This window comes from Melozone crissalis, unplaced genomic scaffold (assembly GCF_028551555.1).
Source record: "Melozone crissalis strain CALT ecotype California unplaced genomic scaffold, PUWL_Pcris_2 ptg000027l_1, whole genome shotgun sequence".
Taxonomy (NCBI): Eukaryota; Metazoa; Chordata; class Aves; order Passeriformes; family Passerellidae; genus Melozone; species Melozone crissalis.
In genome coordinates, this window is record NW_026535805.1 from 46,855,125 (window position 1) to 46,874,390 (window position 19,266).

General features: G+C 44.1%; 1 protein-coding gene across 1 annotated transcript in view; it reads left to right on the top strand.

Annotated features, from left to right (window-relative positions):
• Positions 1 to 5,661: 5,661 nt before the first annotated feature.
• The window catches only part of MAN1A1 (mannosidase alpha class 1A member 1), a 139,321-nt gene continuing 125,716 nt past the window's right edge, over positions 5,662 to 19,266 (top strand). The window contains exon 1 of the mRNA XM_054280111.1: positions 5,662 to 6,252. Coding sequence (XP_054136086.1) covers positions 5,662 to 6,252 — 591 coding nt within the window. The remainder of the gene's footprint in view (positions 6,253 to 19,266) is intronic.

Consider the following 19,266-nt stretch of genomic DNA (forward strand, 5'->3'; position numbering starts at 1 on the left):
CTTTCAGTCACTCACAATCCACTAAGATTTGTCCCTTAAATATATTTCCCCAATCTAAGGGCCTTTTACTTTTCCTGTATGAAATAGGAGGCAGGAAGGAAAAGAACAGCAGTCTCACTCTAGTCTCTTAATTTCAGCAGTCTCTTCACTTCTGAAGGAGAAGAAACCTGTCATGGCATTTAATCTCTTAAAGATTAAGGTCCAGATGGAATTTCATGGGATGTCTCCAAACAACTTCATCCTTAATTGCTCTGCAAATAATTACACAAGATTCTGAAACTTAAATGCTAAAATACCGTAAGAGCTAGCTTCCATTTCTTAGTTCCATGGCTAAAATCTTCTTCAGGGATGTGAACATAGATAAATTTCTGAAAAGAGGAATAAAGCTTGTAGTTCTTTTTCTTTCCATTATTTTTATGTTTACCTCTATATTCCTCTTCCTTACACATTGAAAACCAAACCATGTCTGCTTGCTTTGTGGGAGTGCAAAAGTCTCTCACTAAAACAATTACAAAAGGATAAAAGGCCAGAACCAAAGTGAGATATTCTCAAAAATGCCATCTGAGGCTAAGTATGATATATCTTATGCTACTGCTGAATAAAATATTGGAAGCAGTCCCAGTTCAAATTCTAGATTCTCAGGTTTCTTGCAATGTTGAAGACAATTATTTTAATCTTTGATGTTTTAATAGAAGAGTCAAATATTTTCTTCAGACAGGATTCCCTGCAGTTCATTTTCTGTCTTCTGAAATCTTGGTGAGGAGAGAAAGGGCAAAGCTTTTCTGCCCTTAGCTGGATGCTTACCTGAGTGCTTCCAGCAAAGCCTCCCAACAAACACTGAAAGCTGTTTGCACTACAGAGATTTCTTTTGGAGAAATGAATAATCCTCTCCCACAGGTAGGGGATGGAAGATATTTCCAATTATACTGGTAGAAAAGAGACCTCTTGTATAATTGACAGCAATGCCAGGAAAGAGTTGAAAAAGTGTTTATGAAGGTTTGTGAGCCTACAGCTTCATGTTCCTGATGCATTTATTTCTACAGTATTTATAAAGTTTAGTTGGTTAGCCACAATCATCTCATGTGTTAGGCTTGAGGAAATGTTTGAGAAAGGATGTGAGAAAATTTAATATTCTTTCTTCTGTTTTTCATCCTCAAATAGGAGACCAATCTTCAACAGCCATCTCCCTGGGAAGGAGATAATCTGGTGTCTTCCATCTCTCAGACTAGTGCCCTAGCTCTTGGGCTGTAGCCTCCTCTGGGAGTGGAGCATTCTTCCTTCAGGGTTGTTAAGGGATGCTCAGTGGAAAACTTTTCTCCTCTTTGCCTTCAAAGTCCTGCACTGGTCTCTGAGTCATTGCACTACTTCAAAATGAATGGTGGTGGGGGATGTACATGTTCCACTGAAAAAGAGGATAATTCGAATCCCCCAAGACTACAAAACATGTCAAACACAGATCTCCAACTCCTGGTCAACACTTCTCTCTTCTCAGAAGTGGTCAACACTTCTCTCTTCTGAACTCTTAAAGAAAAGCATCAGGCAGTCCTGTATTCTCAAAACACTGAAGATTGAACAAAGTTTTTGTGTCAGTGAATCACATTTTCCTCACAGACTGAATTCAGAATTGCAGCCAGCTGCCAAAATCAGAGATAGAGAGCATTTAATACACATCTGGTCCTCAAATGGTCAAAGCTTCCTTCCAAAGAGCACGCTGGGTGTTATGAATCCAGCTTGTGTGCCTTGGGAACCCTAAGTCTGTGCCACGTTACTTAATCTATGAAGAGCTGGATGTCTAAATTGGGTCTATGAGTCACATTCCCAAAGGCAAACATATTAAAAGTATCTCTGAAAGCTGTGTTAAAGTATTGCATTTCAAAAGGAAGCTTTCAATGTGTTTTTACAGTAGTCTTAACTAGAAGGTAACACTGGGGATCCCTTGCAAGGGAGTTGCATTGTTACAAACTCACTATCCAAGAAGATGTATCAGTAAGTATCTCTGCCTCAGCTGAATGGGCCCAAAAGTGGGACAACTGTTAATTCTCTTCTTATCTGTGGTGTGTATCTTTCAGATCAAGCTGGCTAATTCCTTATCACTAGTATCACTAGACAAGAACTAAGGCTGGAACCACGACAAATTAGGTATAAATAGATTGGAAAAAAAAGAAAAAGAAAAAAAGAAAAAATATTATGATAAGTATTTGGGTCTTTTCCAAGCCTTTCAGTCAATATGTAACAAATTTCCCCATTCAGAACATTTATTACAGAAAAGAGTCTAGTTCCTTATTATGCAAATCTCCATCTCACCACCTCTCATGTATCAGTTCTACCTTTCTATAGATGCTTGACCCGTGCACCCGTGCTGGAAAATTATTCCTGATTCTGTAGTTGAATCCACAGAAGCAGTATTTCCCTCCATGGGAGGGATACAGTCCAGTGTTTTGTTGGCATAACCAAACTGGGTAGGACCCAGCATAGCAAAACAACTGCCCAGAGACTTGGTTTTTTCCCATTTTAGCTGATGTCATCCAGGAAGAAATGCAGCTTGCCTAGCAAAAAATGCCCAGCCCAAAGTAGCAGGCAGTTCAATATCCACTAGGTGGATGTGCTGACAGAGTTGTATTCAAAGAGGCTTTCCCAATGCAAGTCCTGGTGCAGGCAGGTGGGTTTTCCACTGCTGTCTCTAATGCAAACACCAAGCTTCTCTTGTTTGTATTTTATTTGGATTTTTAGACACTATTTAAGTGCCTATGAACATGATTTAACTTTATAGCTGAACAGCCTGTTGGACACAGCCATTTGAAAAGGAGCATTGTACAGCCTTCATTTTGCCATTTGGAATCAAAGGTGTTTTTCTCTGAGCTACTCCCTGTATTTTCATGGTCCTTGGAATACCTTGTGCCCGAAGTAAATTAGTGACAAAAAGCCCGAGGAACCTGTGTATCAGGGTTGGGTTGAAGCAGTTCTTTTGTCTTTCAGTCCCTATTGCCCTCACGTAGCGAACAGCTCTGTATGCCTGTAACTTTACATGCTTCAGCAGTCCCACTGAATAGTTCCCACATGACCTTACTGGTAACTGTAACATTAAGTGCTAACAACGGGAATACTCTGCATACAAAATTTTGCATCCTGCTCAGAGAAGGAGGAATGATCATCACAAAGGCTTGAGAATTTCACAATTTCCATCTTTGTGTGGAAAATCCTCATTGCTGCTTCCCTCATGCTCAGGATGTCCCAAAGACAGTGATGGGCGTGGCAGTGAAACCCCTTGCATGAATCCACACTTGGCCCCTGGCATTTAGGATGAACACCAAAAGAAGGCAAAAGGCTGATGTGTCTCTCATTTCAGGAGACACAGGAGCAGAACCTCATGTGATAGTATTTTCTGCTCCTGCATCCGTTCATAAAGTGCTATAGAAATATGGCAACCTAAGGAATGACTCCAGAATACTGAAGGAGGGCATTTCTTCCAGCAATAACTTCAGCCTCCAAATATTATCATATAAGTAGTGATGAGTTTTGAGGGGAATCTGTGAGAAATATTGCACACCCACATACACAGTGACTGAAGCAGAGTATGCTTGCTGAAGCTGAGTGGTATTTCACCATTTAGGAAGCTTTTTCATTAGTCAACTGTCTTTCAACAGCTAAACCCCATATTTGCTACCTTAAATGTTGCTTTAAAAAAAAAAAAAAAACAAACAAAAACAAAACTAAAATCACCATGGATTCTTATCTCCTTTTCCAAGCAGTCTGATTTCTTCAACCTTAAACAATTTTGTCTTGGCACAGCTATTAGGCTACGTTAAACATTTCTGGGAAATGTGTGTCAAAGTCAGAGAGCTCATTGTTTCATTTGAGCAATAGTTTCACATCTAAATGTGGGAAAATGCAACTCAGGAAAAAATAGGATTTAAAAGAAAACCAGAATAAAAACAAAATTGAATTACTGATCTCACTGAATAGGAAGTTGGGCCCCTGATCCTTCAGTTTCATGTATAATCCTGAAATTTTACAGAAGCATTTGATTATATACTTAGAGGAATTTTGCAGGACTCTATCACTTCTATATAACTCTATATAACTGTCTTCTCTGAACCTGTTTTTAATTAATCTGTTACATATTCTAACTTCTAAAGAAAGGGATTTGGAAAAGCACTGGGCAGCAGCCTTGCTTTATTCCTATTAAGTCAATGGTAAAACTCCCCTTAATTCCACTGGGAGCAGAATTAGATCCATGCCAAGCCCATTTTCAAAATCATGTCTTTAAGGCTTACACAATGCCTTCTCCCTGCCCTTGCTTAAAGCGCAGACTTCCCTCTACCGTCGTTTTGGGTTGGTTTTTTTATCCCTTGTAAAATAAAGCCACGCAAATACGCAAACAAACCAACCTCAGCATCCTAACTTGTGGGACCACATATCTCACTGTTTTCTTTCTGACTGTGTGGTTAACCTTTTGGGGGGAATGTTCAAGATTACAGTGCTGGACTGCTGTGAAACTCTAGGTAGACTCTGAGTATGTTCCAAAAGAGTTGGAGATAAACTCCTGGATGTTGGCTGGGTTCCCTTTTTCTGTTAAAGTGACACAACATTTTATTCTTCTTACATGCCTGCTGATTATTGCATTGCTCTGTAACACGGACAAAAATAATAAATCGATATTTTTTTCCTTTGGAAACTTTCCCTCTTGCTTAATGCTTGGGGAGCTGGATGCAGCAATTTGATGCACTATCGAACACGGTATTTCCTTGTGCCAGCACACGATGGTCTTTTCATTCGTACGAGCGTAGATGAACAGTCGGATTTTCACACTGCACGGATACATACCCTGCTCCCATGGACAATATGCACTTTTACCTACAGAAAAAAAACCCAATAAATGAAATTAACCCTTGTTGTTCATACAAAGATCACACAAGGGCTCGTCCTATCCCGGCGGGTCGGGAGTTGTTCCCGGTCCCGCCGTGCCCCCGCTCCCCTCGCACCGCCCCCGGCCCGGCGCGCGCCCGCGGCGAGGGCGTGCGCGCCTGTGCACGCGCGCCCGTGAGCGCGCAGGCCCCCGCCGCGCGCCCCTGCGGGCGTACACGCGCGCGTGTGCGCGCGCACTGGCGTGCACGTGGGTGCGCGAGCGCGCGCCGCCGGCATCCGCCGGAGCCGCGCCCCCGCCCGCCCCGGGCCAGCGCCACCCACGGGGCCGAAGCGGGCGCGCCCCGCCGCTGCCGCTCCCCTCCGGCCGCGGGGCTCCGGCGGCGCCCGGGGCAGCGCATCCCTCGGCTGAGCGCCGGACCCGCGGTCCGGCAGCGCCCGCGCCCCGCCCCCCCCGCCATTGGGCCGGCGGCGGCCCCGCCCCGGCCCGCCCCGCCCCCGGCTGCCCGGCAGTTCCGCGCGGGCGGAGCGGGGAGCGGCACCCGCGGCGGCGGCCCGGCGGCAGCATGGGCTGGAGCTGACAGCGCCCGCCCCGCAGACGCTGCCGAGCGCTGCCGGCGGGAGCGCACAGGGAGCGCGGCCGCGGGGAAGGGAAAAGTTGCCGCGTCCGCCCGGGGAAACTTTGTGCTGCCGAGGCGGAGAGGGGGCGGCGGAGCCGAGCCGTCCGGTGCGGTGCGGTGCGGTCCCTGCGCGGCGGCGGCGGGGCGCGCAGCGCGGCGCTGAGGCGGCGCGGGGGTCATGCCCGCCGCCAGCTTGCTGCCGCTCTTCGGTAGCGCGGCGGGGCCGGGGACGCTGGGCGGCCCCGCGGGCAGCGGCGCGGGCGGCGGGGGCAGGAAGGCGGCGGGCCCCGGCGCGTTCCGGCTGACGGAGAAGTTCGTGCTGCTGCTGGTGTTCAGCGCCTTCATCACCCTCTGCTTCGGGGCCATCTTTTTCCTGCCCGACTCCTCCAAGCTTCTCAGCGGCGTCTTCTTCCACTCGGCCGCCCTGCAGCCGCCGCCGCCGCCGCCCGGCGGGCAGCCCCGCGCCCCTCCGCAGCCCGGAGGCGGCCCGGCGGCGGCGGCGGCCGCGGGCGGGCCGGGCAGCCTGGAGCGGATCCGCGCGGACCACGAGCGGGCTCTGCGGGAGGCCAAGGAGACGCTGCAGAAGCTGCCCGAGGAGATCCGCAGAGACATCCGCCAGGACAAGGAGAAACTTCTGCAGGACGCCCGCGGCAGGAAGGAGGCGGGTGCCCCCGGGCTGCCCCAGCGCCTTTTCCGCCAGCCCGTCGGCGCCGTGGGGCAGGAGCCCGCCGACCCCGACGTCCGGCAGAGGAGGGAGAAAATCAAAGAGGTGGGTGGTGGCGGCTGTCGGTCCCGCTCCGGGGGATGCGCCTCGACACTCCCGCGCGGGGCAACAGGTCTCTGCCGGCTCTGGCGGCGGTGCTGGGGGACCCTGACCGCTCCTGCCGCCTCCTCCTTGCGGGAAGAGGGTCTTTCTGGCCGGCTGTCCCCCGGTAGCCGCAGCGCAGGTCGGCGGCGTCGCCCGCGGTTGCGTCCTCGCAGCCCGCGGTGCGTTCCCGCTTGCGGGCCGGCGATGCCGGCTCCGTGCCGGCTGCGCCTCCTTCCCTCCCTCCCGAGGTTGCCGGGTTCCCCCAGCTGTTGCACCGAAACCCGGGCAGAAAGCAAAGCCCCGCGAGGGCTGGCAGGCTGGGGATGGCTTCGCGGGGGAGAAAGAGCGGCGCGGGTCCGCCTGCGCTGCCCACGGGACGTGCCGGGCTCGGGCGGTGCGGGACGATCCTCCGCGGGTGCGGAGGCGGCGGGGCACGGCACAGGAGCTGCCCGGGGCTGTCCGGCGGGGCGCAGGTGCGGTGCAGCGCTCCAGAGGGGTCGCGGTCCGACTCGAGTTCGTGCGGTTCGCTGTTCAGCGGTATCGGCTGTCTGAAGAGTTGAGGGCATTTGGCAAATACAGTTAATTTAGGTTGCAGCGGTAAAGCGTTCAGGGCTGTGTGTGCTTTGACGAATTCCTTCAACCACCTTTTTTTGGTCCTGCTGCTCGGTTGGTTCAGGTACCGGTTTAAATCCTTCCCTACAAAAACTCTGTCTAGGTAACGCTGTCGTGGGCAGAGTTTGACAGGGTCCTCTAGCAGAAGAAGAATTTCCTTAGTAATACAGTTCAACTTCCCATCAGTGCTGGCTGGTTTATTTATCGAACTGACAATTTCAGCTGCCTGCAGAGATTAGGGTTTATGAATTAATTAGTAGTATATATTTCATGTACTGTGGTGATGGAAATGAGATAGGCTTACTACAGAGACTTACTACGGAGTATTTCAGTATTTGTGAAACCTGGTTAGCCTTAGTTAAAATTATTTCTTTTTATTGTGTGTTTGTACAGAGTGCTCTGAAAAGTGAGCTGCGATATCACACAGAGCGTCATGTAATAAGCTCTCACAAATATCAAGTTGTGTTCTCTGCTCTGGAGTCCTTGTGTCACTAACTATTTCAGCAAATTGTGTAGCATAGTTTTAAGTCATAAGCAGCATGTACCAATGCAAAGGTATTTTGAAGGGAGAAACTCTTAGGAGTACACGGTACAGACCACATCCTGAAGTGTGCAGAGAGTATGTTGCCTTCTGGTTTAGTCATGCAGCCTCCCTGAGGCATATGGAAAGTTAGAAATACCAGCAAACTCTTTTTCCAGCTATGTGACATTGCCATGGAGAAGTATTTAGGACTAATGAGGCTCCAGACCTGATGTACCTGATTCTGTGGTACAGAGGACTGCAACAAGTAACTAAACAGGAGGAGGAAGATAACACTTAAGCATGCTGCTGTCCTGCTTGTCCCACTGTGTGCCGGCCGCTCTGAGTTACCTTTTGTTACATGTGGATATGCATGTGTTTGTGTACTTACAAACATATGGCCAATATGTCTTCAATTTCTTCATCCCTTTCCTTTCCATCCTCTCTCCTCCACTTCCACACAGAGCATCAGTTTCACAGTAGCCTCCCCAAACCAGAGTTTTGGCTGTTTAAGCATAGGAGATGACATGGAAATTGCACTTTGTTTCCAGGTCTTTGCTTTCCTTCATACCTCAGGTTAAGTCCTCAATACTAAGTTTCTTTTCCTCCTTAATCACTATGTGATCGTAACATCTTGATTCCTTACTTGCTTTAGCATTTTTGCAGTACTTTGCCTGGTTTGATTTTTGTCTTTTTTCCATTGACAATAAAACAGTGTTTCTGTTCTGTGCTGACTTGCTTCACATTGTTTCATGTGTTGGCTTTTTTGTTGCTGTTCTCTTTGTCTTTTTGCAAGCTTTAGTCCCCTTTTTAATATTGTTACCTTGGTGTCAAGATGGGTTTCTAATCTGCAGGCTTTTTAGCTTAGTTTTAAAACTTTAAATAGTTTAAAAATGTATCTTTTTAAAGTATGAACTTTTGTACTCTACTGTAAATGCACAGAAACCAGAATTATCCCTTAAAAGTTTTTCTCTTTGTGCCCGGTGGTTATATGCTGGAGCTGCAAACATAAAAAACCTTCCTGCTTTCCTACTCTTTTGAGCCTGGAATTCGCATCTCCATTGTATGATTTATGTCATATATCTAGAACTCAACATTTGAAACTAGTCTTGGTGATACTTTTTACAGAAGGAAGCAAATTACTTTAAAGGAAAAGAATGCCAAAAAATAAGGTTGTTTTTCCCTGTGTTTCTGTTCTGGAAGGGCTCTGTCCCGCCAATGTGCTGACATAAAGCTGAGAGGGGAGATACCTTAGAGATGCTTTGTCCATTTATTGTTTTAAATTTTAAGTTGCCATGTGTGGTTAGAAGTCCAGCCAGTACAATATCACTTAAAATCACAAAGCAATGAAATGCTGTGGCTTTATGGCATTTCTTAGCCAAGTTTTCTTCTAGAAATTTTAACCACTTTTTCTACAGCTTGCTCTGTTATATTACAGAAAAAATGGACAGGGTGAAACTTAAACCAAGAAGGAAATAAAAAGGTTCTTGAACCTCTCTTAGTATTTAAACCAACATAGTATTACCAAAAAGAAAAGGTAGATGCTTATTGAGTGAGTGAAATATTTGTGGAAACATGAAGAAGTAGAGATCCTGTTGCTATGAGGGAACCCTCACTTCTTTTTCACTCTGTCAGAACTGTGGTTGCTCTCAAGCTCAGTGTGTGGAAAGGTCTGCCCCACTGTGTTACACCTCTGGGGCCTGGCTGTGTGCAGGGAGGGGTGTGAACCAGAAACCAGCGATACTGATGGGCGCTGTGCTCGTGCTCTGTTTCTCTTCTGTTGATGCGTTACAGGCAAACTCGGAGCAAAGAGCAGCACTGCCAGCAGCGAGGCTTTCCCCACCACTTCCTGTTCTACTGCTGTCAGTTGCTTGTGGCTGCTGGTTTTTTGACTGCCTGTCCTGGGTGTTGTCCTCATGCAGGATGCCTCATGGAGGCTCAAGCAATGGAGCACACTTTGAGCATTAGCAGCACACTTGCATTTGCCAGAACTTGCATTCTTCAGTCAGTTCCTCCGGTGCTCCCATGACTTGGAGCAAGGTCTGGATCCCTGGTATGCCTGTGGCAAGTGCCTCCTGTAGTATTTGTTCCCTTCCTGGAAAAAAGGAGTGGAAGGCAGTGATGATTCTGTTCCACTCAAGTGCAATGTCTTCTAGTCTCTGTTTTTGTCACTGTTGGTTATGGCTGGACATCATTATTCCTGATGTCAAGGCTAGACTTGCAGGGACATAGGTAGTTGATACAAGCAAAAGAAATTATTAGAAGAGGATGATAATAGTGGAAAGAGGCTATGAAGGCAGGAGATGCATTCTTTTAATTAGAAGAATCTGATTTTGAGTCTTCTCCAAGTCTCAGTCCTCTCTCTTCCAAGAAAAAAAAAAATGGTGCTGGAATTATTTAGGTGTAAAGGAAACAGCAAAACCTAAGCTCTTTTTATTTTAAAGCAAAAGAGTAGAAAGGATGAGTGAGCTAGCTCAGGTACTAGAAGCTATATAATCACATTAGTGTGGTGCTCTGCCCAGACTAATTAATCCTGCTGAACAGCAAGCTCTATGGTGGAGCACCATACTAATGCAGCTGTGCTGTTCTTGTACAAGGTAACTACCTTGGAAACTGTTCATGTTATTGATCAGGGCTGTTTGGACATGTTTTCAGGATAAAAGCCTCCCTGGTAAACTGGAATCAATGTCTAAAGAGCATGGTCATGCAGTGCTCCAAGTACTTGCACAGCTCTCAGCTGTTGCAGTCATGTAGTACAAGTCCTGCAGAGAGGAATTTGAGCACCAGTACTTTGAGCTCAACAGGGCAGTGGCTGCAAGTCAGCAAAACAGACTCTGCACCTTCCCTCCCTGTCCTTCTATTAAGAAATGAATTGAGGTGGCATTGGCAGTGTGAATTCTGAAGCTTTTTAAGTCCTATGGTGGCTTTTATGCAGTTTAGATGGAATTCTCAGTAATGTTACAGGGATGTTCAGCAATATCTTGAGGAAAGAAAACTTGTGAGCATGGAGATAAAGCGCTAATCAGAGATCTAATATGAGCTTGACATGAAATACTTGGGCATAAGCGGATCTCTTCATTAACAAGGAGTGATGGCGAAATAATGGGTGGTCACTCGCTGTTGTGGAAGGGCAGTTGGCCCCTTGTGTCTTCCTGCATGCTTCCACCAGCTGCTTTCCTACTGCCTGGTATCCTGGTGCTGCTGCTCAGGAAGGTCCAATGCCAGCTGGATGGAGTTTTATTTCCTTATGAGGGTGTTACATGACAAGGTGAGCTCACTAATACTTCTCGCTATTGGAAGAGGAGGAGAAGTCTCTTTGTACCACTTTTGATTGCCTTCTCCCACTATCTACTTTCTGTGACTTTCACTGCATCCCTCCATAAGCTGCTTCAGCTCAGTAAGTCAGCTAAAAACTGTCAGAGAAAAAGAAAAAAAAGAAATTGGATGGATTTCTGCTAAACTTTCTGTCAGGTTGGTGAGTCAAAGGTGTTAATGAAAGGGTTGACTTGGTGCTAGTTTTGGCTGTGATGAGGGAACAGGTGGAAGAAAGGTATGAAATCTCTTTGAGTAGCTGTGTCTTAGCACCTGGTATCTGTTCTTCTTGCCTAAGTTCTCCATTAAAACTGAATCTCTGCAATGAGACTTTTGCAGAGTAAAGGTTCCATCTACTGTAATCATCTTGAGCAGAATGAAGCATTTCCCTTCTGAAGGTTTACCTCCCAACCCCTCTTCTCATAACAGAAAAGGAGACAGGAAATACAGAAACAGGAATTACTGAAGCCCCAGCAACTGTAGACTAAAATTCAGAGTGCTTTTACATGTGAAGACCTTCATAGGAGAGGAAACAGTTAAAATACAGCAGTTTAAGTACTGGGTGGTTTGAGTTTCAAACAGAAAAAGCCACATTCCCTGATGGTACATTTCTTTAAGAATATGATTCAGTGAAAGGAAAAGAGTTGACGTGTAATGAGTAAGCAGTGTGGTGATTCCTGCCAACATACTGATGATGCAATCAATGCATTTCGAAAGAAGTTTTCCTGAAGTATCTTGTGACCTTAATGCTGACATGGTATAGTTGTTATTAAGTTTGTTGAAGTTTATTATTAATCTTGGTTTTTTTCTCACCCAAAGCTTTGTTTATTTACTTTTAATCTTCAGTATTTTTGTATTTGCTGTTTCTTTTCGAGTGTTTGATAGTGCTTTCCTTCCTGATAAATACTGTTTGTGTTGTGGGTTTTTTTTAATAAAATTCACTGAGGAGGTGAATAAAGTGCCCAAAGATGGGAATCACATATGACAATGGTAAGCTGGAGGTGGCCAGGGTTGCCCTATGATATCCAAATTGTCACAAACCAATAAGTTAAAGTGCTTGCTTAGGGTTAATGGCACTACAGGATGCAGAGAAGCTTCAGCTGTGTTACTGAGTATGATTCAGTGACTCACTTGGCAGAACCTATGCAGAGCCAGCTCAACTTGCCAACCAGATGTGAAGCTACTCTTGCTTTAGTTGGGTTTGTGCCCTGGGGCATGGGGAGCTGAAAGGGTTTAGAGGAGTTCTGAGCACAGTGGATGCAGTGGACCCCCACTGAGCCCACTGCATTTGAAAGCAGAGGAAAGTGGAGGAGAATGGTTTGAGGTATCTTTATGTCCCCAAAATATGAAATAGGATAAATATTTGCCAAATTAATGTTCTTCCTTATAAGACACTCTGAGTTCTTTTTAGGGAAGGACATTGTTTCAGATGAGTTGTTTCAGGTGCTGCCTTGTTTGGGTTTGTTTTGTTTTGTTTGGGGATTTTCAGTGAGAACCTCATAGCCTCCCTTCAGTCAAATGATCTTGGATTTGAACTGGGATCATGAGTTGGAGGGGTGTTTCACTGTATGACTGTGTACATATCTGATTGGAATAGGATATGTTCCCAATTGCTGGTTCTTGTTTTTATAGCCTTGCACCCGTTTTCTGTGTGCTAAGAATGATATTTAATTTTCCCATCTTCAGGCTTGGTCTGTATTCTCAACAGGTAAACTTATCAAAAGTAACTGAATGTCCTTTATAACCAGATCCTCAGAATTGTGGGGAAAATGAAAAGACTTAAAATGTTGGGTGAAAAACATCTGGTTTTCACAAAAACATAAACCAACAAACAGAACAAGGGCATGATTAATTATTTGTCTTTCTGTAAAGGCAAAATGTAAATTCCAGACACATAGGACTCTTCATGAGAACTAAATAAGGTGATGTAAACATGTGAGATAAAGCTTAAAATGGAATATCTCCTGTACTTCAGCAGAAGTTACATTCTCATAGTGATGATTTTGTACTTAATGCTACCGTAGTAGCCTATGGTAGCCAATTAATATAAAGAAATAGATTAAATCATAATGTTAGTAAGTACAGTTGCCTAAGGCTGTAGTTCTATGCTGCAGACAAACTGAAGCAGAAAAAATTCCACCTGTTGATTAAAATCTACTGTTAAGACCAAAAAAAGGTCTTATCTCATTCAGGGAGCAAATAAGAGTGATAGACAGCCAGGCTTTGATACCTTCTTTGAATGTTAATGGAAGCACAGGATTTATGAAAAGGAAGCCATGGAGAGGCAGAAGGCAGCTCTTCTTGTGGAAAATAATCATTGTCCTTGTAGAAGGACCTGTGTGACTGTTGGATGGACAGACCTTTTCTTAAAGTTGTCTGAAGCACACCACTCTAAGGATTGCTGTGTGTTAACTTCCTCTTTGGTTAGGTTGGGGTGTTTTCTAGCTCAGGGAGCCAGCATAAGAGGAAATTTCTGTGGTTTGCATCTTAAAGATACTATCTTGATAAGTGTTTCCTTTATTTACAAATAACAAATTTGTCTTCCCAACTTATTTGGCACAGTAAGAGTAATATTTCAGGAAAGTGGCTTTGATTCAGTGTTCGCTCTGTCTTAACAGTGCAGCACTTACTCTGACAATAAATTGCCACCTGAGGTGGTACAGAGATGATGAGACACACTGGTTGTGTGTCTTTTTGGTAACAAACTCAGGTATTCGCATGTGTCTCTGTGTAAAGCAGGTTTTAGACACTCGGTTTTGAAGGGTTTTGTGGTCTCTTCCTAAGTTATTTATAGAAGAGCTGTGATTTTACAAGTGAGGGAAATAACTGGGGGGGATGAGGGACTGTGAATTAAGAAATATGGGCAATGTACCAGATGCTCAATATGCTGATTCCTTTTCTGTGAAAATCTTCTTTATCCACAACATTATTCAGTTGTTTGTTTCTTGTTTCTCTTTTTTTCACTGAGTTGTTTGAGCTTTTTAAAGCATGTGACATAAAGATTGTGTGCACATTTCTGAGAGGCATCTTCTGTTTTGCTGTTTTCCACGACTCTTTTTAATCGTGTCTGCAAGTCTGTTATGAAAACATAATTGGTGAGTAATGAAGCTCATGCTTCCCTGAACCAGATGAAATGAAACTTTTTACAGACTTGTGGTTGAGCCGCAGTTCTATTGCTTGGCAGCCCTGCCTGCAGAGTCCAGAGGCTTTGCTGTTGAGGGGGGAAGCACTTGGGTGCTTTTCTAGGGCTGAGAGCAGCCCATTGATTCACACAGGGTTGCACAGTGAGGTTTCAGAGCAGAACATGGAGACCTGGTTCCTGTTTGGCCATTCCCCTCTAAATCAGGGGCTTTTGCTCTGTGCGGGGTGAGGGCTGTCTTGGCTCCCACCTGTGCTGCATGTGTCCAGCACGGGTGTATCACTTCATTAGGGTCAGGTTAAACCTGAGCTTTGTGTGTGATTCATGATTGCACATGAGCAGCTTTGCTTTACCACTAAACTGCTGCTAAATGCATGGTTTTATTGCAGAGACAGGTAAAGCCTGAGACTCCCTGGTTCTGTGTTTAGATCATTAGCTTTGGAAGCTTTTGAAGCAACACTTGAGCGCTGTGCTCCCGTGCTGCTATGAAGGAAGGCATGTAGAGTAGTAAAACTCCTAGTTTGCCTTTCTTGCATCTTGAAGTCTTCAGTTTGAACTCTGTTGTAACCAAGAAAGGCTTGCATGAAATAATATGACAACTTGCTATAACTCTCCACGGTAAGCTGGTTGGATTTTATAGCTGGTATTTATGAAGATACAGGTATTGCTCATTTTGATGCCTCTGATTTTAAAAGCTTTTCAAACAGATTGGATGAGCACATAACCTGCTGTTACATTCTTATAACTGTTAAAATTAAGCATTCACAGTCCTTGTGGGAACACTGAGATATGCAGTCTCTTAGGCAAGGGTAACTACAAGTGTAAAATCTATTTTCATTTGTCTCCCTACTCCTTCTTGGAAGCTGCATGCACCTTGGTTTTAGACTTGTTTTAGGAATACAGTAAGTGAGTGGACTCTGACTTATTTGAAACTTGGGCCCTTTCTTTTAAGGGCAAATCTCTAATCAGATAGGAAAATAGGTAAAAATCAGGAGAGATGGTAGGCAATACTGTGCAAAGGGCTGAAAAGATTCTGTGCAATGAATGAGCTGATGGCTGTGGAACATCTGGCTGTTATAAGACACTGTGTGCATCTCGAAAGTACTCATAGAAGAATCAGCTTCTTTCTCTGATACTGAGGGGAAACAGAAGTTGAAGTTTTAATGGAAAAGATTGCAACTTTGCACTTCCCATATGAAGATATATAATGCTGGCAATTTAGGGTAGAGGCAGTACTGTGTGTTTTTCATATGAATAAAGTAGAAAGAAAGAATGTATGACATTTTCTTCCCAGGATTTTACATCATCTCACATGTGTAGGGGTGATCATATTGCTTGGCAACATAAGCTCTCTTTTTCAATTATTTATTAAAAGTCAGTGTCTGCTTTTAAAACATTGCAGTAAAATGACATTAGATCAGTGTGGCTTGCTTCTTTAATTAGCATTCAGACCACTGTGAGACTATTTTTTTAAAGTATCTGCATACTTTTCTTTCACTTAGTTCCCTGCTTAATATGAATCTTTGCCTTTTGAAATTCCTTTTGTTCAGGGACTGCTTTCTTCCAAGGAAATAGGAAGTAGCTAGTGTAAAAGAATATCAAGCTAAAAAAAGCTATTTTGCTTTCAAAGTGTAGTGCTTAAGGAGATAGTAATTTTACTATTCAGTGACAGACACATGCAGATGCAGACCCAGCCTTTAACTCTGCTCACACTTTTCTCACTGCCTTTGAGCACTGACATCTGTTGGTGCAGTGAATGGTGCTACTGCTGATAAAGCTTTGCCCATACTGCTGTCTGTGGGGAAATCTGTTGCTTGCTACTGTGGTTGTAGCTCTCCACCCATCTGTGATTTTAAGAATTGCACTTGATATTCTGAATTGGGCCTAGGTAGTAATACAAAATTCTTTAAAGCCAAAAGAAAAGAAATAGATGTTAATAATTTGCAGTGATGGATTTCTGTCCCCCACCCCCATCAAGCAATAAAAAACTTAATTACCATTTAGAGAGTAGAAAAGTTATAAATGTTACTGATTTTAAAAGTTACACCACTTCAAAACTGCATGCTGCTTTCTCTGTTCTGGTGAGATCATCTGAAGAATCACCATGGGAAAAACTATGCCATGTAAAGACCGACTGCAAATTGACTGATATTTTTATGTCTTATTCAGTAAGTCTCTAGAGTAAGTGTGGCACCGAACTTGGACTGACTGAAATAGAAAGGTGTGTGATCTTGTCAAGGGCTGAAGTGACATCACAGATCAAAAAGGGCACTTCAAAGAAATGGTCTTTCTGAAGAAAAGCCCGTATGTCTCTTCATGCAGTTTCTTTTTAAAAAATATTCATGTATTGATAGAGATGTATTAATATCTCTCACCACATGTAAGTTTTACATAAGAATGAAATATGTTGTGCAATTGGTCTGTTGTCTGTAGCTGAGAATGCAGTTTGCTGGGACAAGCTCTGTGTGGTCTGAAAAAAGTTAAAGGCATAGGGTTTGTTTTGTTTTACAAATCGTCATATAAATTGAAAATATAATTACACATATGCTACAAGCAAAATCCAGAACATTAGGATGAAGCAAAGATACCCTTGTGTTTCAACAATCAGCTTTACACAAGTTATTTTTTTATTATATAAATCGAAATATTGCAGAAAGTAGATATCCTCTAAGAAAGTTTTTAGACTTCATGGAAACAGTTTTCGTGTGCAACCTTATCATCTGTAGGCATGATGGAGACTCAGTTGGTCTGTGTTTATGCACACTGTAGTCCTATTTGTTCTTTTTCCCAGCCTTCTGCTTGCCACAGAATTTTTTTATTGAGAAGGAGAGAAATTCAGGCTCGCCACTGGACCTCTGGAGGCCTGATCTCTTGCATAGAGCAGAGCTGACTTCAAAATAAAATTTAGTTGCTCAGTCTTGTGCACTCAAGCACGGAAGATCTCTGCAGGGGGAGATTCTGCAGCCCCTCTGGACAAACATATTCCAGTGTCTGAAGACCCTTATTGTAGGATTTTTGAATTGTTATTGTGGCTAGATACAATTTCTCTTGCTGCAACTGATGACACTGCCTTTAGTTTTTTCATTGTGCCACACTGAGATGATCTGGGCTACCTTTTCTCTATGGGTATCCCCTAAGTCATTAAGAAGCCTCTCTTTTCTAGACCAAACATACCCAGCTTCATCTGCCTCTTTTCATAGGATAAAAAGAATATCTCTAATTGTTGCAGAGAAGCTGAAAACCAGAAACAGGCTTCCATTTGAGGCATCAGGAACATCACATGGAAAGTGTTGGGTGCTTCCCATCATTAGTATGAACTCATGCTAACACAGCCTGCTGTACCGTTCACCTTCATCATTGCAAGGATGTTTATTTGTGTTCAACCAGGAGTTCACCAGGACCCCCAGGACATCTGTCCCAAATCTGGTTTTTAGCCTCTAAGTTCCTGTTATATACTTAGGCATAAGATTTTTGCATTTGGCTTTATTTGGTTTCAAGAGTTGGTCATCAGCTCCTGGGATCATTTAGGTGGGAGCCCTCTTGTCCCCCTTGTTGGCTGCTGGAGTTTGGGTTACATGTGGAGCTGGTGACTGTGCATGTTTGCTCTTTGGATCAGTTGAACCCCAGGGACACGTCACTCCTAGCTAGCTGCTAGTTAGACTTTGACCTGTTTACGGCTGTCTTGAGAGTGTCAAACCAGCCACTTTTTTTATGAGTCCTTTTTCACTGCTTAGTGCTCAGGCAGGACTGTGTCAAAAGCCTGTCAGGGAAATTGTGTCTGCTGTGCTGCCCTCATCCACAGAGCCAGTGGCTTCCTCATAAGTAACTGGGTCGATTTGATACATTTTGCCTTTGGGAATTTTTCCTTGCCATTTGCAAAGGTGTTTTGTCCTTCATATTCCTGGAAATAGAGTGAAGGAGGTTCTGCTCTATTTTCTTCCAAAGGTTAGGAATAAAGCTGTCTTGTAAATCCCCAGAATTTCCTTGTTGTTTTTTTCCTCAGTCACCAGTGCCTGTTTGGTTTGGTCCTTCATTTGTTGTTGATGTAAAGGTACCTCCTGTCCTCTGGCAGCTTCCAGATGAGTTTTGGCTTCCTCTTCCCTGGTGCCCAGCCAGTGTTTCTGAGCTGCTGTTGGACATCACTCCACATTCCCTTCTCCTGGAGGTTTGTGCTCCCCCTGAGCTCCTTATGCAGCCACCCTCCTCTCCTGATGTGGCGCATTGGGGGTCAATGAGATCTCCTGGGCACCTTAGCCCTACAGGGGATTCTCCCATGGGATCCTGCAGATCAGGTCCCTGAAGAAGCTGAGCTCATTCCCCTCAAGTTCAGGGTCTTATATTGCCTTCTGCAGTTCTTTCAGGATCGTAATCTCTGCTGTCTAGCATTTAATTTGAATAGGCTTGGGGTTTAGACATTTCTCATTCATGCATCAGTTGCTTTGAAGCAAGCTTTTATCCTGGGAGTTGGGGTGGTGGAGGAAAATGCCAATGCAGCCTTTCCTGGCTATTTTGCTGCCTCTCTCTTTCTCTGGGGAAGCCCAGCAGGAAACTGTGTTAGCTCAGCAGATATTTTTTATTTAAAAAGATGAGGAAGTGTTTACTGGACAAAGAGATTTGGTTAATACAGGGACTTGCCATTAGAATTTTTTAAATACTAGCTGTTGATTGAAAACAAAGCTCTTAGTTGCAGCTTTTTCTACTTTTGTGGCTGTAGGTGGGTGACGAGCACACTGACATGGTTTGTGTGCTGTTTTGAGGTATCTTTCCTCTGCATACCTCTGATCAAAATATCAGTCGCCTGGTGTTTATACAATGCAAATATGAAACAGTCATTTCAAAGTTGTTAGGCTTGGAGTTGGTATTGAAACTTACATGGATGCCATTAAAGTAGGCTTAAAGTGCAGTTCTGTCTGATTTCTTTTTTAAGGGTATAACTACTAGCTTATAAACATGTATTTTTCAATTAAATTTCCATCTGTTTTTTGTGACTTATTTTGAGATTTACAGGAGGAACTGTAAACATTTTTGCAGTGAGGTTGTACTATTGAACTACACACGGATTCAGAAGAGTCCAACTCATCAGCATTTAATTTTCTGTCACTTTTGACATCATAAAAAGGTCTGGCTTTGCAGAAGCTTGGTTTTGAAAATGAAGTCTTTCCTTGCACTGCCACATGCTCAGTGTCCAGACCCTCTAGTTACTTCTAAAAGGGTTGGTTTCCAGCATTATAGAAATACATGAGCATCCCTTCAATATGACATACCTATTCTGATTTTGTGATGTGAGAAGCAAAGCTCCTTGTATCTATAGCAGGGACTATATAACTTTCCTTTTACCCCAGATTTATGGCCCTTTGTTATGGAAACAGTGACCACACAGTTTTTATTTGGC